This window comes from Oncorhynchus keta, chromosome 30 (genome assembly GCF_023373465.1).
Source record: "Oncorhynchus keta strain PuntledgeMale-10-30-2019 chromosome 30, Oket_V2, whole genome shotgun sequence".
NCBI lineage: Eukaryota > Metazoa > Chordata > Actinopteri > Salmoniformes > Salmonidae > Oncorhynchus > Oncorhynchus keta.
In genome coordinates this window covers 26,071,350-26,097,369 of record NC_068450.1, presented here as the reverse complement: position 1 = coordinate 26,097,369, position 26,020 = coordinate 26,071,350, and the positions used below count along the sequence as shown (strand labels likewise).

Genomic DNA, 26,020 nt, shown 5'->3' with positions numbered 1-26,020 from the left:
TCTCTCGCCTACCCTGTGTGGTTGTTCAGAGTCAACATTGACACCGGGCATATATAGAACAGCAAGGTCATGCAAGCCAAGTAGACTCACCTGCCTAGTATCAATCTATGCATGAATGATCTTCTATTTCTGTTCCAGTATCAGTTCTGGGTCTGGTAGACTTCCTTTGCCTCTTGTATTGGCATGGTATGTGACCCAGAAAAGGGGCAATAACTATTCCTGACTCCATCCCTTATGTACAACGGTTGAGGGAGAGCTACAGTCCTTTCCTTCTGAATTCCCAAGCGAAGCACTAGTGCTGCGCATTAACAATGTTGACTGCATGCGGCCTGGCCCTAAAACAGCAGAGTTACACAGCTGGGGATTGGTAGGGCTAGAGCTAGAGCCAGGGATATATACAGCCAGGCCCTTGGGCAGCAGTAATGGTGGTGTAGATGTGAGCCATTGGAGCACAGTGTGTGGGACACTGGGGATTAGGGGTGGGCTCACCAGAGGTCAATGGTCAAGGTGTTCTCTCTCCTGAACTCTGACACCTTCCAAATGTTTCATCCCCTGACAAAATAACTTGTACTGCCGTGGAGGTAAAAAGAGGGAGACATTTTAAAGCCTTGTTTTTGCAGCAGCACATAAAGCAGCAGTACTCACCCAGCAGTGTGAGATTACAACCTGTGTTAATGATGTCGCCTCTCAGAATAGTATTGACGTATACACTGACTGTGACTAGGTTCATCAGGAAGTGCATAGAGGATGTTGTTCCCACTGTGACAATTAGAATTTATCAAATCCAAAAACGTGGATAGATGGCAACATTCACGCTAATCTGAAAGTGCGAACCACCGTATTTAACCATGGCAAGGTGACTGGGAACATGGACATGTACAAACAGACCAGCTATGACCTCCAGAGGAAATTACACGATTGCCTTACGGAGGTAAGGCAATCGAAGAGGCAAAATGACAGTACAGGGACCAAGTTAAGTCGCAATTCAACGGTTAAGACACAAGGCGTATGTGGCAGGAACTCCAGACAATCACGGATTATAAAGGGAAAGCCAGCCACATCACGGACACCGGCGCCTTGCGGACACCGACGCCTTGCTCCAGGATGAGCTAAACACCTTCTTCGCCTACTTCAACAAAAACAACATCGAGCCGCCGACGCAGGCCCCGACGCTCATGAGGATTGTGTTCTCTCATTCTCTGTGGCCGATGTAAGTAATTTAAGCGTCCCAAGCCACATCCTCAGAGCATGTGCAGACCAGCTGACTGGAGTGTTTACGGACATATTCAAGCTCTCCCTATTGCTGTCTGTTGTTCCCACTTGCTCCAAGATGTCCACCATTGTTCCTGAACCCAAGAAAGTGCAGGTAACTGAACGACTATCGGCCCATAGCATTTACTTCTGTCATCATGAGGGGCATTTTGAGAGGCTAGTTAAGGACCATATCACCTCCATATCTGACACCCTAAGACCCACTACAATTCGCATATCGCCCCAACAGATCCACGGACTACGCAATCACCATTACACTGCTCAATGGCCTATTTCCACGATAAATACCTATGCTCAGCCTTCAACACCAATGTGCCCTCCAAGCTCATAACTAAGCTCAGTGCCCTGGGTCTGAACCTCTCCCTGTGCAACTGTGTCCTGATGGACCGACCCCAAGTGCTGAAGGTGGGCAACAACACCTCCACCACGCTGATCCACAACACGGGGGGCCCACAGGGGTGCGTGATCAGCCCCCTCCTGTACTCCATGTTCACCCATGACTGCGTGGCCATGCACATCTCCAACTCGGTCATCAAGTTTTCAGATGACACAACAGTGATAAACCAGATTACCAACAACAACGAGACAGCCTACAGGGAGGAGGTGTGGGCCCTGGCAGAGTGGTGCCAGGAAAATAACCTCTCTCTCAACGTCAACAAGACGAAGGAGCCGATCGTGGCCTACAGTGGACAGCAGAGGGAGCACGCTCCCATCCACATCGAAGTTCCTCGGCGTACACATCACTGACAAACTGAAATGGTTCACCCACACAGACAGTGTGGTGAAGAAAATGCAACTGCACCTCTTCAACCTCAGGAGGCTGAATAAATTTGGATTGGCCCCCTAAGACCCTAAAACACTTCAACAGATGCACCATTGAGAGCATCCTGTCCGGTTGTATCACCCCCTGGTAAGGCAATTGAACTGTCCGCAACCACATGGCTCTCCAAAGGGTGGTGCGGTCAGCCCAACGCATCATCAGGGGCCCACTGCCTGCCCTCCAGGACATCTACAGTTGTGGCCAAAAGTTTTGAGAATGACACAAATATTAATTTTCACAAAGTCTGCTGCCTCAGTTTGTATGATAGCAATTTGTATATACTCCAGAATGTTATGAAGAATGATCAGATGAATTGCAATTAATTGCAAAGTCCCTCTTTGCCATGGAACTGAACTGAATCCCCAAAAACATTTCCACTGAATTTCAGCCCTGCCACAAAAAGACCAGCTGACATCATGCCAGTGATTCTCTCGTTAACACAGTGTTGGCGAGGACAAGGCTGGAGATCACTCTGTCATGCTGATTGAGTTCGAATAACAGACTGGAAGCTTCAAAAGGAGGGTGGTGCTTGGAATCATTGTTCTTCCTCTGTAAAACCATGGTTACCTGGAAGGAAACACGTACCATCATCATTGCTTTGCACAAAAAGGGCTTCACATGCAAGGATATTGCTGCCAGTAAGATTGCACCTAAATCAACCATTTTATCAGATCATCAAGAACTTCAAGGAGAGCAGTTCAATTGTTGTGAAGAAGGCTTCAGGGCGCCCAAGAAAGTTCAGCAAGTGCCAGGACAGTCTCCCAAAGTTGATTCAGCTATGGGATCGGGGCACCACCAGTACAGAGCTTGCTCAGGAATGGCAGCAGGCAGGTGTGAGTGCATCTGCACGCACAGTGAGGTGAATACTTTTGGAGGATGGTCTGGCGTCAAGAAGGGCAGCAAAGTAGCCACTTCTCTTCAGGAAAAACATCAGGGTCAGACTAATATTCTGCAAAAGGTAAAGGGATTGGACTGCTGAGGACTGGGGTAAAGTCATTTTCTCTGATGAATCCCCTTTCTGCTTGTTTGGTGCATCCGGAAAAAAGCTTGTCCGGAGAAGACAAGGTGAGCGCTACCATCAGTCCTGTGTCATGCCAACAGTAAAGCATCCTGACCCCATTCATTTGTGGGGTTGCTTCTCAGCCAAAGGAATGGGCTCACTCACCATGTTGCCTAAGAACACAGCCATGAATAAAGAATGGTACCAACACATCCTCTGAGAGCAACTTCTCCCAACCATCCAGAAGCAGTTTGGTGACAAACAATGCCTTTTCCACGATGGAGCACTCTGCCATAAGGCAAAAGTGATAACTAAATGGCTCAGGGAACATAACATCAATATTTTGGGTCCATGGCCAGAAAACTACCCAGACCTTAATCCCATTGAGAACTTGTGGTCAATCCTCAAGAGGCGGGTGGACAAACAAAAACCCACAAATTCTGACAAACTCCAAGCATTGATTATGCAAAAATGGGCTGCCATTAGTCAGGATGTGGCCCAGAAGGTAATTGACAGCATGGCAGGGCGGATTGCAGAGGTCTTGAATAAGAAGGGTCAACACTGCAAATATTGACTCTTTGCATAAACTTCATGTAATTGTCAATAAAAGCCTTTGACACTTATGAAATGCTCATAATTATACTTCAGAATTCCATAGTAACATCTGACAAAAATATCTAAAGACACTGAAGCAGCAAACTTTGTGCAAATTAATATTTGTGTCATTCTCAAAACTTTTGGCCAAGGACCTCGTGGCAGAGCCTAGGCCTGTTCCCCCCGTTACCATCTAGAAGGCGGAGACAGTACAGGTGCATCACAGCTGGGACCGAGAGACTGAAAAACAGCTCCTATTTCCAGGCCATCAGACTGTTAAACAGTCATCACTCGCCTGCCTCCGCCCAGTACCCTGGCCAGAACTTAGTCACTGTTCTAGCCGGCTACCACCCGGTATTCTATTCTGCACCTTAGAGACTGCTGCCATATGTACACAGTCATTGAACACTTGTCACATACTGTTTTACCCATTGTATTTGTATATACTGTATTCTAGTCAAGGCTTATCCTATTTAACTACTGCTGTAGGGATGCATGACATATCGGTGAACATATCGGGATTGGCCGATATTAGCTAAAAATGTCAAACATCGGTATCGGCCGATGTCTAGTTTAATGTTGATGTGCAAAAACCGATGTCAAAGCTGAGGTGCATACCTATATAACGTAGGTACATGATGTAATGGCGCCACATACAATTGTTAGCAGTCAACAAGTCGAGCAGTCATTTAAAAGAGTAAGAACATTTCAGCGAGACAACTCAAAGGCAAAATCCATTAAAACCAAGATAATGGAATTCCTTGCCCTTGACAATCAACCGTTCTGTCGTGGGTGATGTTGGCTTTTGCCGACTGGTTAAGCACGGTACACACTACCAAGTGCGCTATTTTTCAGATGTTGCCCCACCTGAGTTACACAGTAATAGCATCACTGCTGTTAGCTTCACGACATACAGTTGAAGTAGGAAGTTTACACAGACTTAGGTTGGAGTCATTAAAACTAGTTTTTCAATCACTCCACAAATGTCTTGTTAATTAACAAACTATAGTTTTGGCAAGTCGGTGAGGACATCTACTTTGTGCAAAACACAAGACATTTTTCCAACAATTGTTTACAGACAGATTATTTCACTTATAATTCACTGCATCAAAATTCCAGTGGGTCAGAAGTTTATATACACTAAGTTCACTGTGCCTTTAAACAGCTTGGAAAATTCAAGAAAATGATGTCATGGCTTTAGAAGCTTCTGGCTTATTGACATCATTTGAGTCAATTGGAGGTGTACCTGTGGATGTATTTCAAGGCCTACCTTCAAACTCAGTGCCTCTTTGCTTGACATCATGGGAAAATCAAAAGAAATCAGACCTCAGAAAAAAATGATAGACCTCCACAAGTCTGGTTGATCCTTGGGAACAATTTCTGAAGGTACCACGTTCATCTGTACAAACAATAGTACACAAGTATAAACACCATGGGACCACGCGGCCGTCATACCGCTCAGGAAGGAGACGCATTCTGTCTCCTAGAGATGAACGTACTTTGGTGCGAAATGTGCAAATCAATCCCAGAACAACAGCAAAGGACCTTGTGAAGATGCTGGAAGAATAAGTTACAAAAGTATCTATATCCACAGTAAAACGAGTCCTATATCGACATAACCTGAAAGGCCTATCAGCAAGGAAGAAGCGACTGCTCCAAAACCGCCATAAAAAAGCCCAACTACGGTTTGCAACTGCACATGGAGACAAAGATCATACTTTTTGGAGAAATGTCCTCTGGTCTGATGAAACAAAAATAGAACTGTTTGGCCATAATGACCATTGGTATGTTTGGAGGAAAAAGGGGGAGGCTTGCAAGCCGAAGAACACCACCCCAACTGTGAAGCACAGGGGTGGCAGCATCATGTTGTGGGGGTGCTTTGCTGCAAGAGGGACTAGTGCACTTCACAAAATAGATGGCATCATGAGGTGGGAAAATTATGTGGATATATTGAAGCAACATCTCAAGACATCAGTCAGGAAGGTAAAGCTTGGTCGCAGATGGGTGTTCCAAAAGGACAATGACCCCAAGCATACTTCCAAAGTTGTGGCAAAATGGCTTAAGGACAACAAAGTCACGGTATTGGAAAGGCCATCACAAAGCCCTGATCTCAATCCTATAGAAAATTTGTGGGCAGGACTGCAAAAAAGTGTGCGAGCAAGGAGGCATACAAACCTGACTCAGTTACACCAGCTCTGTCAGGAGGAATGGGACAAAATTTGCCCAACTTATTATGGAACGCTTGTGGAAGGCTACCCGAAACGTTTGACCCAAGTTTAACAATTTAAAAGCAATGATACCAAATACTAATTGAGTGCATGTACACTTCTGACCCACTGGGAATATGATGAAAGAAATAAAAGCTGAAATAAATCATTCTCTCTATTATTATTCTGTCATTTCACATTCTTAAAATAAAAGTGGTGATCCTAACTGATCTAAGACAGGGAATCTTTACTTGGATTAAATGTCAGGAATTGTCAGGAAAACTGAGTATGTAAACTTCAACTGTACATACTATGGAATGCAGTTTTGGTCTTTGCGTATCAAAAAAGATACAGTAGCACTGTCAAAGCTGTACAAAAAAGTCAACAAACAAGCAAACACTGGCCACGAATACTGCGTTGGTAAAGCATCATTTTTTCAACCGCAACTTCTGGGGTAGCTAGCTGTAGCTTGGTACCTAGATAGCACCAATACAACCAGCTTGACAACCAGCCTACCACAACTTATTTGATATTTAGCTAGCTTTAGCCTAGCTAGCACCAATACAACTTGTCGTTTTGCTGTTTTTGGGGAAGAACATTGTTTGCATCGGATGGGGCCACAGTGTCTCCTGACCCCTCCTGTCTCAGCCTCCAATATTTATGCTGCAGTAGTTTGTGTCGGGGGGCTAGGGTCAGTTTGTTATATCTGGAGTACTTCTCCTGTCCTATTCGGTGTCCTGTGTGAATCTAAGTGTGCGTTCTCTAATTCTCTCCTTCTCTTTTTCTTGCTCTCTCTCGGAGGACCTGAGCCCTAGGACCTACCTGACATGATGACTCCTTGCTGTCCCCAGTCCACCTGGCCGTGCTGCTGCTCCAGTTTCAACTGTTCTGCCTTATTATTATACGACCATGCTGGTCATTTATGAACATTTGAACATCTTGGCCATGTTCTGTTATAATCTCCACCCGGCACAGCCAGAAGAGGACTGGCCACCCCACATAGCCTGGTTCCTCTCTAGGTTTCTTCCTAGGTTTTGGCCTTTCTAGGGAGTTTTTCCTAGCCACCGTGCTTCTACACCTGCATTGCTTGCTGTTTGGGGTTTTAGGCTGGGTTTCTGTACAGCACTTTGAGATATCAGTTGATGTACGAAGGGCTATATAAATACATTTGATTTGATTTGATCAAATCCATTAGCTAGCTAACTTTTTTACTGTCCAGAGCTTGGGGAAGGGCAGGTGCGTGAGACAACTTTACCAGCATCATAGCGATACGTATCGATTAATCGTTGTGACATATGAAATACAAGTGATAGTGTAATCAATGTGTAATAACTACATAAAAAATGTATGAACACATTAAATTATTATGTGATGTGCAGTCATATTCAGCTCCTGATTGGTCAACAAGCTTATTTGACACGTCAAATAGTGTTATTTGACGTGTATCTTTTTTGACAAGAAAATACCCAAACGGCTTTCCACAGCCAGCGAGCTTCATCTGGCTAGTGAGGCTCTACTGGAACGGTTTGTGTTGTGAAGCTAGCCACAATAAGGATTAGGTACAATAGTGGAATTTGCGGTTTGCCTTCAAAATAAATGTATGTCATTGACAGTGATGCAAATGCATACAAACAGTAGAATTTCCATACTTTTATTTTGAAGGCTAACCGCAAAGTCCACTATTGTGGCTAATCCTTATTGTGGCTAGCTTCACATAGATGGGTCCGACCACCATTAATCAAATAAGAAATGTCTTATAAATTAGGGTTATTTTATATGATGACACCTAGCTATATAGTTAGCTAGCTAACTATAGTTACTGAAACAGATTGTCGTTTGCTATGTTTTTGGGGAATATTTTTTTTTGCATCCATGAGTTGGCTAGCTTTTTTTATGACCAGCACTGTAGGTGCGCGAGACAACTTTAACAACATCATAGCATACGTATTGATGAATCTTTGTGACATATGAAATACGAGTGATAGTCTAATCAATGTGTAATAACTACGTAAAAGTGTATGAACGTGTTAAACTATTATGTGACGTGCAGTCATATTCAGGTCCTGATTGGTCAACAAGCTTATTTGACATGTCAAATAGTGTTATTTGATGTGTATCTTTTTTGGCACGCAAAGACCCAAACGGCGTTCCATAGCAATCCTAGTTGAGAATGAAATGACTGAACAGGTGAACAACAAATCAGTACAGCAAGTCAGTTAAATAAATAGGTTTTGATGGTAATGTATATGGTTATGTTTTATTGGTAGTTGGGACATACGTAAATTATTATCTCCGCATGTGGGGTTCCCACTGTGAAGCATGGAGGAGGTGGTGTGATGGTGCTTTGCTGGTGACACTGTCTGTGATTTATTTAGAATTCAAGGCACACTTAACCAGCATGGCTACCACAGCAATCTGCAGCGATACACCATCCATCTGGTTTGCGCATAGTGGGACTATAATTTGTTTTTCAACAGGACAATGACCCAACACACCTCTAGGCTATTTAAAGGCTAATTGACCAAGAAGGAGAGTGATGGAGTGCTGCATCAGATGACCTGGCCTCCACAATTACCCGACCTCAACCCAATTGAGGTGGTTTGGAATGAGTTGGACTGCAGAGTGAAGGAAAAGCAGCCAACAAGTACTCAGCATATATGGGAACTCCTTCAAGACTGTTGGAAAAGCATTCCAGGTGAAGCTGGTTGAGGGAATGCCAAGAGTGTGCAAAGCTGTCATCAAGGCAAAGGGTGGCTACTTTGAAGAATCTCAAATATTAAATATATTTTGATTAGTTTCACACTATTTTTTGGAGACACAGCGACTCGTACTGTACATCTGCATAGTGTTTCTGCTGCAGGGGAGGACCTGAGTGGATCAAGTCAGGGGCCTCGGAGGGGTCACTAGAGATATTTATACCCTGTTTAAACTTAATCCAACAGATCCAATTTGGCAACATCACATCCTCTGCTTTGTCTCACATACTCACAACCAGTATAAGCCATCATCAGCCCCTTCATAAATGTCCCTGAGTTCCTGTACTTCTACATATAGTTTACCTCTGAGTTCAGCCTTGTGCACACCTGTTGCGTCAAACTGTATGTGTTCTGGCAGAAGTCCATTCATTTCATTGGCCGGCAATCTACACCGCTGCGACTCATCAGCTGGACTAGGTTGCGGTGCGTGGCACTGTGTGCAGTGTGTCGTGTGCGTTGGGCTTTTCCAACTTGTGCGTTGCTTTGCCATGCGGTATCAGACACGGAAGACAAACCACCGAAGAAATTGCTAATATGTAACGTGATTCTTTTTGTTGTGATGCGGCACATGGATTGTGAAGACCACGTAAAATGTACTGTAGGGCAATGTAATGATGCAACCTGTGCATTCAGCGTTTTAGCCCTTGTTTTGTTCAAGGGCTGTTTTGAGGCCATTGTTAAATAATGACTTCAGTAAGACTTCAGCACAGTCCCAGGGGGAGCCAGGGCACTATAACTCAGTTCCACATTACTCCCTCCCAGGGACCAAACAGGAAAGCAGCATGCTACCTTCACTCCCCACGCAGAGAGGCTGGAGGGATGACATTCGGAGGCTAGAGGGAGGGAGGAGGGAGAACCTGCTCAGAGCTCCAACATGATGAGGTGGACACAGGGGACGAGGTCCACAGAGGTTGACCAGGGCCAGTTCAACCATCTCAGTCATTAACTGAGTCATTAACCCTCCATCCTCCACGCACACACACACACAGGGGCAAAAAGTATTTAGTCAGCCACCAATTGTGCAAGTTCTCCCACTTAACAAGATGAGAGGCCTGTAATTTTCATCATAGGTACGCTTAAGATATGACAGACAAAATTAGAGAGAAAAAAATCCAGAAAATCACATTGTAGGATTTTTTATGAATTTATTTGCACATTATGGTGGAAAATAAGTATTTGGTCAATAACAAAAGTTTCTCAATACTTTGTTATATACCCTTTGTTGGCAATGACAGGGGTCAAATGTTTTCTGTAAGTCTTCACAAGGTTTTCACACACTGATGCAGATCTCCTCTAGAGCAGTGATGTTTTGGGGCTGTTGCTGGGCAACACAAACTTTCAACTCCCTCCAAAGATTTTCTATGGGGTTGAGATCTGGAGACTGGCTAGGCCACTCCAGGACCTTGAAATTCTTCTTACGAAGCCACTCCCTCGTTGCCCAGGCGGTGTGTTTGGGATCATTGTCATGCTGAAAGACCCAGCCACGTTTCTTCAATGCCCTTGCTGATGGAAGGAGGTTTTCACTCAAAATCTCACGATACATGGCCCCATTCATTCTTTCCTTTACACGGATCAGTCGTCCTGGTCCCTTTGCAGACAAACAGCCCCAAAGCATGATGTTTCCACCCCCATGCTTCATTCACAGTAGGTATGGTGTTCTTTGGATGCAACTCAGCATTCTTTGTCCTCCAAACACAACGAGTTGAGTTTTTACCAAAAATTTATATTTTGGTTTCATCTGAAAATATGACATTCTCCCAATCTTCTTCTGGATCATCCAAATGCTCTCTAGCAAACTTCAGACGGGCCTGGACATGTACTGGCTTAAGCAGGGGGACACGTCTGGCACTGCAAGATTTGAGTCCCTGGCGGCGTAGTGTGTTACTGATGGTAGGCTTTGTTACTTTGGTCCCTGCTCTCTGCAGGTCATTCACTAGATCCTCCCGTGTGGTTCTGGGATTTTTGCTCACTGTTCTTGTGATCATTTTGACCCCACGGGGTGAGATCTTGCGTGGAGCCCCAGATCGGGGGAGATTATCAGTGGTCTTGTATGTCTTCCATTTCCTAATAATTGCTCCCACGGTTGATTTCTTCAAACCAAGCTGCTTACCTATTGCAGATTCAGTCTTCCCAGCCTGGTGCAGGTCTACAATTTTGTTTCTGGTGTCCTTTGACAGCTCTTTGTTCTTGGCCATAGTGAAGTTTGGAGTGTGACTGTTTGAGGTTGTGCACAGGTGTCTTTTATACTGATAACAAGTTCAAACAGGTGCCATTAATACAGGTAACGAGTGGAGGACAGAGGAGCCTCTTAACTTCTTCGATATAGGGGGCGCTCTTTTAATTTTTGGATAAAAAAACGTTCCCGTTTTAAACAAGATATTTTGTCACGAAAAGATGCTCGACTATGCATATAATTGACAGCTTTGGAGAGAAAAAACTCTGACGTTTCCAAAATTGCAAAGATATTATCTGTGAGTGCCACAGAACTGATGCTACAGGCGAAACCAAGATGAAATTTCAAACAAGAAATGCCCCAGATTTTGAAGGCGCTGTGTTCCAATGTCTCCTTATATGGCTGTGAATGCGCAAGGAATGAGCCTACACGTTCTGTCGTTTCCCCAAGGTGTCTGCAGCATTGTGACGTATTTGTAGGCATATCATTGGAAGATTGACAATAAGAGACTACATTTACCAGGTGCTCGCTTGGTGTCCTCCGTTGCAATTATTGCGTAATCTCCAGCTGCGTGTATTTTTCCAATTGCTTCAGAGGAGAAACCCAACTGCCACGAATGACTTAGCATCGAATAGATATGTGAAAAACACCTTGAGGATTGATTATAAACAACGTTTGCCATGTTTCTGTCGATATTATGGAGTTAATATGGAAAAAAGTTTGGCGTTGTAATGACTGAATTTTCAGGTTTTTTTCTTAGCCAAACGTGATGAACAAAACGGAGCGATTTCTCCTACACAAATAATATTTATTATAATATATCTAGAGTCTCCTCATTGAAAACATCCGAAGTTCTTCAAAGGTAAATTATTTTATTTGAATGCTTTTCTTGTTTTTGTGAAAATGTTGCCTGCTGAATGCTAGGCTTAATGCTATGCTAGCTATCAATACTCTTACACAAATGCTTGTGTAGCTATGGTTGAAAAGCATATTTTGAAAATCTGAGATGACAGTGTTGTTAACAAAAGGCTAAGCTTGTGAGGCAATATATTTATTTCATTTAATTTGCGATTTTCATGAATAGTTAAAGTTGCGTTATGGTAATGAGCTTGAGGCTATGATTACGCTCCCGGATACGGGATTGCTCGACGCAAGAAGTTAAAGAAGAAGTTACAGGTCTGTGAGAGCCAGAAATCTTGCTTGTTTGAAGGTGACCAAATACTTATTTTCCACCATAATTTGCAAATGAATTCATGAAAAATCCTACAATGTGATTTTCTGGATTTCTTTCCTTCATTTTGTCTGTCATAGTTGAAGTGTACCTATGATGAAAATTACAGGCCTCTCTCATCTTTTGAAGTGGGAGAACTTGCACAATTGGTGGCTGACTAAATACTTTTTTGCCCCACTGTACGTTCACACACACACACACACACACACACACACACACACACACACACACACACACACACACACACACACACACACACACACACACACACACACACACACACACACACACACACACACACACACACACAGTGGCTGCTATCCTTATCTGTGCTCGCACCGCTCGTCACAACTCCTCACTCAGAGCCTATCATCATCACTGGACCAGAGCAGATTTATAGTGATGCAAGCTTCAGGTCATCTAGTGGTGCAGGTCATCTAGTGGTGCAGATCATCTAGTGTTACAGGTCATCCATCTAGTGGTGCAGGTCATCCATCTAGTGGTGCAGGTCATCCATCTAGTGGTGCAGGTCATCTAGTGGTGCAGGTCATCTAGTGGTGCAGGTCATCTAGTGTTACAGGTCATCTAGTGTTACAGGTCATCTAGTGTTACACCTCCCACAACCCTCTACACCCTCCCCCACCCCCTCCAATCACCTTCCAGAGTTCACTCTTTTACCACACAACCTCACACACTGACACACACGCCATATACTCCCTTACTGAATTCGTTTTTAAATGAATTTCTCATTGTGTCAGAGGGGGGTGAAACCCCCAACAGTGCATATAAAATAAGGAACACTGGATGAAATTACCGGCACTAGAAACAAGTACCTGGGTGCAGTGTGACAGGAGAAGCACGTAAAGAAGCCTCTCTTTGTTCTCTTGATGTTTGATATGAAACCTGACAGAGGATCTGCTGGGGTTCTGTAATGTTCTCCTGGAGGTTTGATATGAAACCTGACAGAGAAGCTGCTGGGGTTCTGTAATGTTCTCCTGAGGTTTGATATGAAACCTGACAGAGGATATGCTGGGGTTCTGTAATGTTCTCCTGAGGTTTGATATGAAACCTGACAGAGAAGCTGCTGGGGTTCTGTAATGTTCTCCTGAGGTTTGATATGAAAGGAGTTAAATGATGGAACATAATTGGAACATAAAGCATGAAATAAAGCATGAAATGTGTATGTAATATTTGTATTTACAGTATGTGTATGCAGTACAAGGGTGTGCACTGACTATGGATCAAGTCAGTCCCTCCCTGGCCTTACCCATGACAATGATGGTGTAGTTGAGAGCGATACTTCCGAAGCCGTTGGTGACGCGGCACATGTAAACCCCCGCGTCCCCCAGCTCCACCTCTTTGATCTTCAGGCTCTTTTTTAGCACCCGGTAGCGGCTCCAGCCCGGGTGGACGTTACGCCCATCCTTCACCCACAGCACCAGGGGAGGAGGGTCACCCTCTACGGGGCACGCAAGCCGCACCGTCCGCCCCAGCCTGGCCGTCTGACGCTCCTCCACCTGACGACTCACCCACGGTGGACCTGGAAGGAGCAGAGAGAGATGGGCAGAGTACGGTCATTGTTCAGTTCCACAAAATATGTTTTTCTCTACAGCTTTCCTTTCTAAATATAAACCCTGTGTCATATTGGATCCACTGGGCTTCTGCCTCTGCATTGCTTGCTGTCTGGGGTTTTAGGCTGAGTATCTGTAAAGCACTTTGACAACTGCTGATGTAAAAAATGGCTTTTTAAAATACATTTGATTGATTGGCTGATTGTGATTATACCCCACAACAACTTGATCAAACAAACTTGATCAAACAAACAAATCATTTACCTATCAGTTTACAGCTAATACTTTTTGGACTTATTCATCAGTTATTCGCCAGACCTGGGCATCTGGTAAGACGTAGTAAAGTTCTGCTCATGGGTATTATACAGTAGCCTGCAGTGGACAGGATCCATGGTTGAATCATGCTCCATTTGCTATGAAGCTGGACAAGCTGCTCTATTCATACATTGGGGATTGTTTGAGTTGATTTTATTTTTAGAGGGACAGTGCACATTAATCAACGTTTCATAGCATAGTTTCCTTTCATATTTCACACAACTTTTCATTCCTGTTCCATGTTATTGTATCAATGGGCCTTGTGTATTTGCTGGCTAAGTCATTTATATCAACTGAATATAATTCCACCATTCAAGAATAGCCAGTACTGTACACTTCATTTGCTGCTTAATTCAAAACACATAAAGATGTTTTACTGACTCCGGCTATCACATGAAACATTTGATTCATTCTGTTGCCAGCGGCAACACAGGGTCAACTGACCTTGGGCCGGTGAACCAGACGAACCATGGAAAATAAAATGGAATTACAAAGGCAGACCAGAGACCTGCTTCCCCCTAACTAACACTGGCCTGCCGTGTCTGTCTGATTCTGAGGGGGCCCTGTGTCACCACTCCACACCACAATCTGTACGTGTCCAGGCCCACAGATAGGCCCTGTGTGAGAAGGCCTGTATAGAACTGGGTCAGGCTACCCCAAGGGAACATTCCAATCAGCAAAACAAACCAACTTGGGTCCACCCAAAGTCCACTCAAAAACATAACCCTTCTCAAGAAGAGCGAGGGGCAACTTCGGGGAAGTTAAGTCAACTATTTGACGGGGAATTTCTTGCCTTCTTTCGGTACGGTCCTTGCGTGCACAACGTTCTTTTCATCCTGTTCGTTCAGCGCTCTGAGACTCCCATGAGAGCTCCGGGGTCAATTTCCTCTGGCCCTCCTGCGCTGCCTCAGAACTGGAGCCCGGTTATGTGTGTGTTGGACGGCAGTGCTCATTCATGCCTGGTACCGTCACATCCTGTAGCTGTACCAGCAGCTGCTGTGAGAACTGCCAAGATTATGGAAATTGAAAAATGATTTCTCTCTCTCTCTCTGCACTACACATCTTTGTGTAGGAGTGAAGTGTTTTCACCTGGAGTCTACTGGTTGCCATCCAGGAAAGTGCCAGAAAAAGCAGCAGAAAAAAGTAAAGATTGTTTTGGAGACGGAATTAAATTACAGCACATTCCAGAATGTTAGACCGAGACGGTTTCACGGCACCAAGTATGGAATCAAAATTCCCCTGTCTCCACGAATAGAACAAAAGGTTCACCATAAAGACCTATTTCAGCAGGTTTGAATGTTAACACAGCATTCTGTCATAAACAAATCATTACATTGACCACTAATTCACCTTACTGGGAAAATGGCAAGATATGACTTAGTATTGTTAGTTGAAATATTGAAACAGCCTGGCAATATCTGGGTGGCCTCATTGAAACAGCCTGGCTGCCAATAAATCAGGCAGCACCAGATGAGAGTGAGACCAAGAGGCTGAAGTAAAGAGCCTTCCTTCTCCCCGATCTGATCCAAGAGCTTGCTCACAATCACACACACCTGGGGAGAGGTGGAATAAAAGACAGAAGAGGAGGAGGAGAGTAGAGGGAGTCTGTCAGTCAGTCTGGTTGGACACACACACACACACACACACACACACACACACACACACACACACACACACACACACACACACACACACACACACACACACACACACACACACACACACACACACACACACACACACACAGCTAAAACCACCTGTTGAGATGCTCCAGCTGGACTGAGACAGAGAGGTACCTGACTGACCATTGGCTCTATAGAGGCAGCTCTTTCCTACATGCATGCATGCTCCTCGACCCTTGCTCCTCGGCCCTTGCTCCTAGGCCCTTGCTCCTACCCTTGCTCCTAGGCCCTTGCTCACAGCTCAGCTAGGTCCCTCGGCCCTTGCTCCTCGGCCCTTGCTCCTAACCACCTGCTTGACCCATGCAAACCCTGCAGTAGGAGATGTCCTCGAGTCTTGTTGAGATGCTCCAGCTGGACTGACCCATGACAGACCCATGCACCTACCCATGACTGACCCATGCTCCTAGGCTCCTAGACCCATGCTCCTCGACCCATGCTCCTCGACCCATGCTCCTAGACCCATGCCCTAGACCCATGCTCCTCCCACGGACCCACGCACCTGACCCATGCCCTCGACCCATGCTTGCCCATGCCTCGACCCCTTAGACCCATGCACCTAGACCCATGCCCTTGCTCCCTAGACCCATGCCCTCGACCCATGCTCCTAGACCCATGCACCTAGACCCATGCACCTAGACCCATGCACCTAGACCCATGCACCTAGACCCATGCACCTAGACCCATGCTCCTAGACCCATGCTCCTAGACCCATGCTCCTCGACCCATGCTCCTCGACCCATGCTCCTAGACCCATGCACCTAGACCCATGCACCTAGACCCATGCACCTAGACCCACGCACCTAGACCCATGCACCTAGACCCATGCACCTAGACCCATGCTCCTCGACCCATGCTCCTAGACCCATGCACCTAGACCCATGCTCCTAGACCCATGCACCTAGACCCATGCTCCAGCTCTGGAAACAACATAAACAGCCTTCCTACTCCCTATTGAAGCGTAATAAACACCCTGCCTGGTAGATCCCACCAAGCCCTACACCTGCCTTCTGTTCTCTGTCCAACAATGACAGGGAGTGTGGTAGAAACGGTAGAAACGGGGAGTGACACACAGACACACACACGTGCACAATCATACATACACAGACACACATACGCACACACACGCACACAGATGTATAGCAGCATTGATCTGAAATTAATGTCAGCCTTTTTTCCTAATTTGTCTTGTTAAGTTTGAATGTCTTCCCCATTCAGTGTTTTTTAAAATCCAAGTTGCTGTTGAGCTGAGAGTGATACTCCATCAGCAGACGGGACATCCTTACAGACAGACCTCCCAGTGCCACAACCTACAGCAAACAACATTCCTACTTTTTTACATTTACATTTAAGTCATTTAGCAGACGCTCTTATCAGGAATGAAGGCCGATGAATCCTATTGATCCAGACAGGTAACGACATCAACAACAACAAAGAGGAACGACATGACGTCCTCAGTGCAGTGGTGAAACTGTTACTGGTCTGGTTGTCAGAGGGATTTCAGTGCAGCAGAATCCAAAACAGCTGGAACCAGCCAAGACATTTAATCTGTGTAAGACAGAAGGAGGTCGCCTAACCTATGGATAACCAGGGATCACTTTAAATCTCCACTGTGCTTGTACTCTCGTGGCCCACTCTGTTTTAGACATTTTGATAGGGGTTTTTGATTTCAGGGAGGATTTATGGGAAAGGGAGGCCGCCCCCGAGCCGCAGCCCCAGAGGAGCTTTGAAGCTGGGGCGGCCTCACCAGAGTCAGGAGGAAGGAGCTGGGCTGGTGTCATACGGAGAGCTTCAAACGGACCTCGACAGCGCTCTGCCTGGATAAATTATTATGGTTAAGGAAGTAGCAGGGCTTTGAGATGAGTGGGAGAGATAGAGAGAAACAGAGAAAGAGAGAGAGAGCGAGAGAGTGAGAGCTAGAGAGAGCAAGAGAGGAAGGAGAGAGAGGGAGAGACAGAGAGAGAGAGAGATTGGAAGGAAGATATTGGAGGAACCTGCTTGTTGCTGTGAGTAGAGTAGAATGGACACATGCAGATCGCCACATGCTCATCGCGAAGGACTACTGAACATGTGTCCTTCAGACTAGAACAAGGGAGAGCACTGCAATAACTTCCACCAAAGGACAGCGCATCAAAAGATCATGTTGAGAGAAGCTCTTCTGGGGTGGTGTCCAGACAGGCTGGTGGACGATACCATTACAGCTAGATTCATAAGAAGAGACATCGCAAGTATATGAGCAGCTTTCAACGGCAAGCGAGGAGAGAAGTCAAACACCACAGTGCTGATACAATGTTATCAGGCAGAAGATAGGCAGCCTTTAAACGAGTTCCTGCCAAGGTGCCATCCATCTTGAGTTTGATCTCTTCTCATTCAGAGAGCAACCCTGCTCATCTCTGTGCCCATATCCTGGCATGGGGGCTAGGCAGAGAGGCCTAATGTAATGTTTGCCTTCACTGATAGGACGGTTAGACCAAACAGAGCCAGGTCTCGGTCTAGTGTGTGGAAATCAGGTTCCAGATCACCGGTGAGAGATTACACCGTTGGCCTGATGCGTGACATGGTAATGTATAGGGAAATAAGTCAAAGACAACAATAAGAGGGCTTGGTCAACAGAGCTAGGTAAACAATCCCCCTGTCTACCTCTGGTTCACACCGGTGTCTGTCACTCCCACTCCTCAATCAAACACCCAGTCAGTCAACTCCTCATTAGTAGTCATTCCTGCATGCAGGCCTGCTACCTTCATATCTAATAACTTTGGCCCATTACTTAGGCAAATTCTTGGTCAGGCTATTTATAATGGTAGGGTCCCATCTCTTCTTCCCATTCCTCACTCTGATCCCTTTCTCAGTTGAGTGACATCTACCTGAATACTCCCTACATCCTGAAAACCCTCATCCTTGTGTCTTCTGCCTTCCCTTAAATCTTGTTTATGTCTATAAAAGGGGTCGCCTGTCCTCTCCTGTGCTGTTCCAGGTCCAGCTGTTAGTCTATAGAGGAGCAGCTAGGTACTAATCCATCCGGTCATCCTAGGAGCCACACAACACTTCATCAATTACACTGAACAAAAATATAAACGCAACATGCAACAATTTCATTTGACTGATTTGACTGATTTTATGGTCCATATAAGGAAATCAAGTCCATTTAAATCAATTCATTAGGCCCTAATCTATGGATTTCACATGACCGTGAATACAGATATGCATCTATTGGTCACAGATACCTTAAAAATAAAGTAGGGGCGTGGATCAGAAAACCAGTCAGTATTTGTCTCATGCAGCGTAACACATCTCCTTCGCATAGAGTTGATCGTGCTGTTGATTGTGGCCTGTGGAATGTTGTCCCACTCCTCTTCAATGGCTTTGCAAAGTTGCTGGATATTGGCGGGAACTGGAACACGCTATCGTACACGTCAATCCAGAGCATCCGAAACATGCTCAATGGGTGACATGTCTTGTGAGTATGTAGGCCATGGAAGAACTGTGGAAGAACTGTGTACAGATCCTTGCGACATGGGGTTGTATCATGCTGAAACATGAGGTGATGGTGGAGGATGAATGGCAGGACAATGGGCCTCAGGATCTCGTCACGGTATCTCTGTGCATTCAAATTGTCATCGATAAAAATGCAATTGTGTTCTGTGTTCTTGGTCCATAGCTTATACCTACCCATACCATAACCCCACCGCCACCATGGGGCACTCTGTTCACAACGTTGACATCAGCAAACCGCTCGCCCACATGACGCCATACACACAGTCTTCCATCTGTCCAGTACAGTTGAAACCAGGATTCATCCGTGAAGAGCACACTTCTCCAGCCTGCCAGTGGCTATCGAAGGTGAGCATTTGCCCACTGAAGTCGGTTACGACGCTGAACTGCAGTCAGGTCACGACCCTGGTGAGGACGACGAGCATGCAGATGAGACAGTTTTTGGCAGTTGGTGCAGAAATTATTTGGTTGTGCAAACCCACAGTTTCATCAGCTGTTCAGGTGGCTGGTCTCAGACGATCCCGCAGGTGAAAAAGCCAGATGTTGAGGTCCTGGGCTGATGTGGTTACACGTGGTCTGGGGTTGTGAGGCCAGTTGGACATATTGCCAAATTCTCTAAAACCACTTTGGAGGTGGCTTATGGTAGAGAAATGAACATTCAATTATCTGGCAACAGCTCTGGTGGACATTCCTGCAGTCAGCATACCAATTTCACACTTGAAACATCTGTGGCATTGTGTTGTGTGACAAAACTGCACATTTTAGAGTGGCCTTTTATTACCCCAGGCACAAGGTGTACCTGTGTAATGATCATGCTGTTTAATAAGCTTCTTGATATACCACACATGTCAGGTGGATGGATTGTCTTGGCAAAAGGAGAAATGCTCACTAACAGGAATGTAAATACATTTGTGCCCAACATTTTAGAGCAATAAGCTTTTTGTGCATATGGAACATTTCTGTGATCTTTTATTTCAGCTAATGAAACATGGGACCAACACTTTACATGTTGCGTTTATGCTTTTGTTCAGTGTAACTCTGCACATCCAAGACATCTCAATCCCATGATGATTTCATGGGCAGGTCACTTCAGCGTTATTTTACTCAGTCTCTTCCAACACTCCACCTAGAGGTGTTTTGAGACAAGCTGGAGTTGACTATAGTGCTACAACCGTGGCTATAAATGGACAGTAGAGTGTGTGTCTGTCATTACGCTGGCTTTCCTTGGTTCCCTCTCCGTCCATCTCACCCCACTAGAGCCCATCCAACCCTCCAGCTGTCTCTCAGACAGACACCATAGAACTCAGTCTTGGAATCTTGGAAGAACACTCGCTCCCCTACCTTCATAGAAAAACACACAGAAACCTGGTCATTCCTTAAATTCAGACCATTTTACATTTCTGGAGGGTGACGTCGAGTGTCTGCCTCTTTTTAGCTCTGGCATGTTGGAGCAAATGCTATGCCCGCTCCACCTCCACCATGGCAGAAGCTGGCAAGGGCACAAGGCCTGATCTGTTCGCCCTGACATCAGGCCCATGTGCGGAGGTGGGTGGGTGATTGTGTAGTATGGGCATGGGGGCAATGATGTACCCACCTCTGACTCCCCTCTCCATACCACCGGTCCTAACACACTCACTGGAGCAGATATAAATGTCCTTCTCTCCTTTCAGCGTGAATGGAATTCATGTGAGTCAGAGGAGGGAGTGATGGGGACTGGGCGCTCTATCTACACACTCTGTCTGAAGCCTGGAGGCTCAGGTTCCATTGTTGTGTTGTTTCCTATCAGATCTGGGCACAATGTTATGAAGGTAAGAGGACCCAACCCACAGCCCTGGCCTGTAGTCACCCAGTGGAGGTGGTATGGGACTACATGTATCTGTTCACACACAGGGTGGACCACCAGCATCTCAGACCACAGGGAAGGCCAACAATGCGCCAATTTTGCCCTCATAAACAGAGCCACAGCTCCACAGGGATTCTGGGTAATGTTGTAGAACGCCGGCCCCATCAGAAGTAATGAGCACCTGCTTATTAAACACAACCCTTTGTGTCAACAGTCCACACCGACAGACAGCTCGGGTCTCATGCCAGGCTCCTAATCCTGGTTTGGCTCTTGCTCGACAGTATTTAATGTTTACATGTTCAGCTGTGTCTCACAGACACAGCTTGCTACCGCTGAGGCTGCTGGTCTGTCTGTCACTGCGTGATGTGCGTGCCAGAGCAGACTAGGTAGAGAGGGCAGGGAGAGAGGGCAAGGCAGGGAGGGAGGAAGGGCAGGGTAGCTTGGATAACAATCACCCAGACAAGAGTGTGTTGCACAGGGCAAGGCAGGGAGGGTAGGAACGGAGGGCAGGGCATGGAAGGCAGGGAGAGAGGTCAGGGCAGGGAGGACTAGGCAGGGAGAGAGAGGAGGGCAGGGAGAGAGGGGAGGGCAGGGAGGGCAAGGTAGGCAGGCAGGGAGGGAGGGCAGGGAATGGAGGGCAGGGAGGACTAGGCAGGGAGAGAGGGTGGAGGGCAAGGTAGGCAGGCAGGGAGGGAGGGCAAGGCAGGGCAGGGAGGGAGGGAGGGCTGCATAATATTCACCCAGACAAGAAAGTGTAGCATAGGGCCAGGGAGGGCCAGACCACTACTGCTTTACACAAACCTGCTGCTGCTGTAGGATCACAGTGTGGCCGGATGGGCACTCCCTCTCTCTCTCTTTCATCAGGGGGGCCGGGTGGGCGCCACCCCTCTCTCTCTTTCATCAGGGGGGCCGGATGGGTGCTCCCTCTCTCTCTCTTTCATCAGGGGAGCCGGATGGGCTCTCCCTCTCTCTCTCTTTCATCAGGGGAGCCGGATGGGCACTCCCTCTCTCTCTCTTTCATCAGGGGAGCCGGATGGGCACTCCCTCTCTCTCTCTTTCATCAGGGGGGCCGGATGGGCGCCACCCCTCTCTCTCTTTCATCAGGGGGGCCGGATGGGCACGCCCTCTCTCTCTCTTTCATCAGGGGGGCCGGATGGGCACTCCCTCTCTCTCTCTTTCATCAGGGGGGCCGGATGGGCACTCCCTCTCTCTCTCTTTCATCAGGGGGGCCGGATGGGCACTCCCTCTCTCTCTCTTTCATCAGGGGGGCCGGATGGGCACTCCATCTCTCTCTCTTTCATCAGGGGGGCCGGATGGGCGCCACCCCTCTCTCTCTTTCATCAGGGAAGCCGGGTGGGCGCTCCCTCTCTCTCTTTCATCAGGGGGGCCGGATGGGCGCTCCCTCTCTCTCTCTTTCATCAGGGGGGCCGGATGGGCACTCCCTCTCTCTCTCTTTCATCAGGGGAGACGGGTGGGCGCTCCCTCTCTCTCATCAGGGGGGCCGGATGGGCCCTTCTCTCTCTCTCTCTCTTTCATCAGGAGGGCCGGGTGGGCACTCCCTCTCTCTCTCTTTCATCAGGAGGGCCGGGTGGGCGCTCCCTTTCTCTCTTTCATCATGGGGGCCGGGTGGGCGCTCCCTCTCTCATCAGGGGAGCCGGGTGGGCGCTCCCTCTCTCTCTTTCATCAGGGGAGCCGGGTGGGCGCTCCCTCTCTCTCTTTCATCAGGGGAGCCGGGTGGGCGCTCCCTATCTCTCTTTCATCAGGGGAGCCGGGTGGGCACTCCCCCTCTCTCTCTTTCATCAGGGGAGCCGGGTGGGCGCTCCCTCTCTCTCTCTTTCATCAGCGGAGCCGGGTGTGCGATCCCTCTCTCCCCCTCTCTCATCAGGGGAGCCGGGTGGGCTCTCCCTCTCTCCCCCTCTCTCATCAGGGGAGCCCGGTGGGTGCTCCCTCTCTCCCCTCTCTCATCAGGGGAGCCGGGTGGGCTCTCCCTCTCTCCCCCTCTCTCATCAGGGGAGCCGGGTGGGCGCTCCCTCTCTCCCCCTCTCTCATCAGGGGAGCCGGGTGGGCTCTCCCTCTCTCCCCCTCTCTCATCAGGGGAGCTGGGTGGGCGCTCCCTCTCTCTGTTTCATCAGGGGGGCCGGGTGGGCGCTCCCTCTCTCTCTCTCTTTCATCAGGGGGCCGGGTGGGCGCTCCCTCATCAGGGGGGCCGGGTGGGCGCTCCCTCTCTCCCCCTCTCTCATCAGGGGAGCCGGGTGGGCGTTCCCTCTCTCCCCCTCTCTCATCAGGGGAGCCAGGTGGGCTCTCCCTCTCTCCCCCTCTCTCATCAGGGGAGCCGGGTGGGCGCTCCCTCTCTCCCCCTCTCTCATCAGGGGAGCCGGGTGGGCGCTCCCTCTCTCCCCCTCTCTCATCAGGGGAGCTGGGTGGGCGCTCCCTCTCTCTGTTTCATCAGGGGGGCCGGGTGGGCGCTCCTCTCTCTCTCTCTCTCTTTCATCAGGGGGGGCGGGTGGGCGCTCCCTCTCATCAGGGGGGCCGGGTGGGCGCTCCCTCTCTCTCTCTCTTTCATCAGGGGGGCCGGGTGGGCGCTCCCTCTCATCAGGGGGCCGGGTGGGCGCTCCCCCGCTCTCTTTCATCAGGGGGGCCGGGTGGGCACTCCCTCTCTCTCTCTTTCATCAGGGGAGCCTTTCATTAGCACTGTGCTGCTTAGTCCCATAACATTGTGTGACCTACGGCATTGAACCAGGGCCAGGCAGTAGTGGGCTCTAGCTGCCATTGAATGGGTGAAGCAGCAGAGTAGGGATGAAAGCCATTAAGGAGGCCCTTCCGTTGAGCCACAGGTTCTAAATGCCTGGAATGTTGGTGTTCTGAGAAAACCACAGGATTCTACAGAGAAGCCGCCCTGAGTCAATGGGACAAACGCACAGAATGGGCATATTCACAGCGTCTGTTCTGTGACATTTTAAAAGCCTAGATTGTAGGGCTATGAGGAGTGGTGCTGGTTGGTAGGCTCCTGTAATCCTCCTGGTTAAATGCTGTGTAATCCCACCTTTACCATGGGACAAAGAGACTGCCACAAAGCAAGCTTCCATTAGGAGGAGGGGCCCCACATGAGAACAAATTGGTCGTGACGAACACTCGGCCTGGTCTTGTACCAGTGCGCTGCTCCGACAAGCTAAATCCACGGGAATGGAGTGAACAATGGAGGGAGGGATGACAGTGGCTTTCCAATCTCTCATTCACTCCAAGGTACCCTCTCCCACCTGTGCAAACAGTGCAGCTTCGGGCTCAGGCAGGTAAAGAGCACACCCAGGGCACACTCAGGTTGACACCTCACTGACCTCCAGCAGAGTGGGGGCCTTCATCTAAACCAGGGAATGTTTGAACACCAGCCGCTCTCCTTCCTTCGTGTTTTAATGTCTCTTCTATAAATACCAACACTTCTCAAATAGCCATGCTTGAGCAATATGCTTCAAACCAAATGCAACTCATTAACTGGCTTGTTTACGTTAAGTTCCTTTCCCCTCAGGCGAAACACCACAGACTTGTTTTAAGTGTGCACGCTTAACGGAGATCACAACAACAAAGACAACTTGGACCTACTTCAAAACAATTCTCCTGTGGAATTGAAAAAAGATGGAGTGAGATATACAATATGGGGTTTGGCAAGCTGAATTCATGTGGACTGGTAAGAGCCGGACGTTAACACATTGGTGTGTGCTTCACTCACTGTGAGATCTGCCACAATGAACATCATGTTCCAATCTAATAAGAAGGCTTCTCCCTAATGAAAATGTGTTGGTTAACGAGCACTAGCTATACGGAGCACTAGCTGTACGGAGCACTAGCTGTACGGAGCACTAGCAGTACGGAGCACTAGCTGTACGGAGCACTAACTGTACGGAGCACTAACTGTACGGAGCACTAACTGTACGGAGCACTAGCTGTACGGAGCACTAACTGTACGGAGCACTAACTGTACGGAGCACTAGCTGTACGGAGAACTAACTGTACGGAGCACTAGCTGTACGGAGCACTAACTGTACGGAGCACTAACTGTACGGAGCACTAGCTGTACGGAGCACTAACTGTATGGAGCACTAGCTGTACGGAGCACTAACTGTACGGAGCACTAGCTGTACGGAGCACTAACTGTATGGAGCACTAACTGTACGGAGCACTAACTGTATGGAGCACTAACTGTATGGAGCACTAACTGTATGGAGCACTAACTGTATGGAGCACTAGCTGTACGGCGCACTAACTGTACGGAGCACTAGATTTACGGAGCACTAACTGTATGGAGCACTAGCTGTACGGAGCACTAACTGTACGGAGCACTAACTGTACGGAGCACTAACTGTACGGAGCACTAACTGTATGGAGCACTAACTGTACGGAGCACTAGCTGTATGGAACACTAACTGTACGGAGCACTAACTGTACGGAGCACTAACTGTACGGAGCACTAGCTGTACGGAGCACTAGCTGTACGGAGCACTAACTGTACGGAGCACTAGCTGTACGGAGCACTAACTGTACGGAGCACTAACTGTACGGAGCACTAACTGTACGGAGCACTAACTGTACGGAGCACTAACTGTACGGAGCACTAGCTGTATGGAGCACTAGCTGTACGGAGCACTAACTGTACGGAGCACTAGCTGTATGGAGCACTAGCTGTATGGAGCACTAGCTGTACGGAGCACTAACTGTACGGAGCACTAACTGTATGGAGCACTAACTGTATGGAGCACTAACTGTACGGAGCACTAGCTGTATGGAGCACTAGCTGTATGGAGCACTAACTGTACGGAGCACTAGCTGTATGGAGCACTAGCTGTATGGAGCACTAGCTGTACGGAGCACTAACTGTACGGAGTACTAACTGTATGGAGCCAGAGAATACAGTCAGGAGCATAAGCCAAGCTGTCCGTTTCCAGGCCAAAAATTAAGAGAGAATGTAAAAACAACCACAATATGAGAAAGGTGGGCTTGTGTTAACTCTGAATGGGATCATGTGTGTGTTAAGTGTATAATACCTGACATATTGGCCTTTAGCAGGGTCATCTT

At 47.6% G+C, this 26,020-nt stretch overlaps 1 protein-coding gene across 1 annotated transcript in view; it reads right to left on the bottom strand.

The window, feature by feature from the left end:
• LOC118363336 (fibroblast growth factor receptor-like 1) overlaps nucleotides 1–26,020 on the bottom strand; it is a 52,988-nt gene that overhangs the window by 13,054 nt on the left and 13,914 nt on the right. Inside the window, exon 3 of the mRNA XM_035744075.1 lies at nucleotides 13,321–13,593. Coding sequence (XP_035599968.1) covers nucleotides 13,321–13,593 — 273 coding nt within the window. The remainder of the gene's footprint in view (nucleotides 1–13,320; nucleotides 13,594–26,020) is intronic.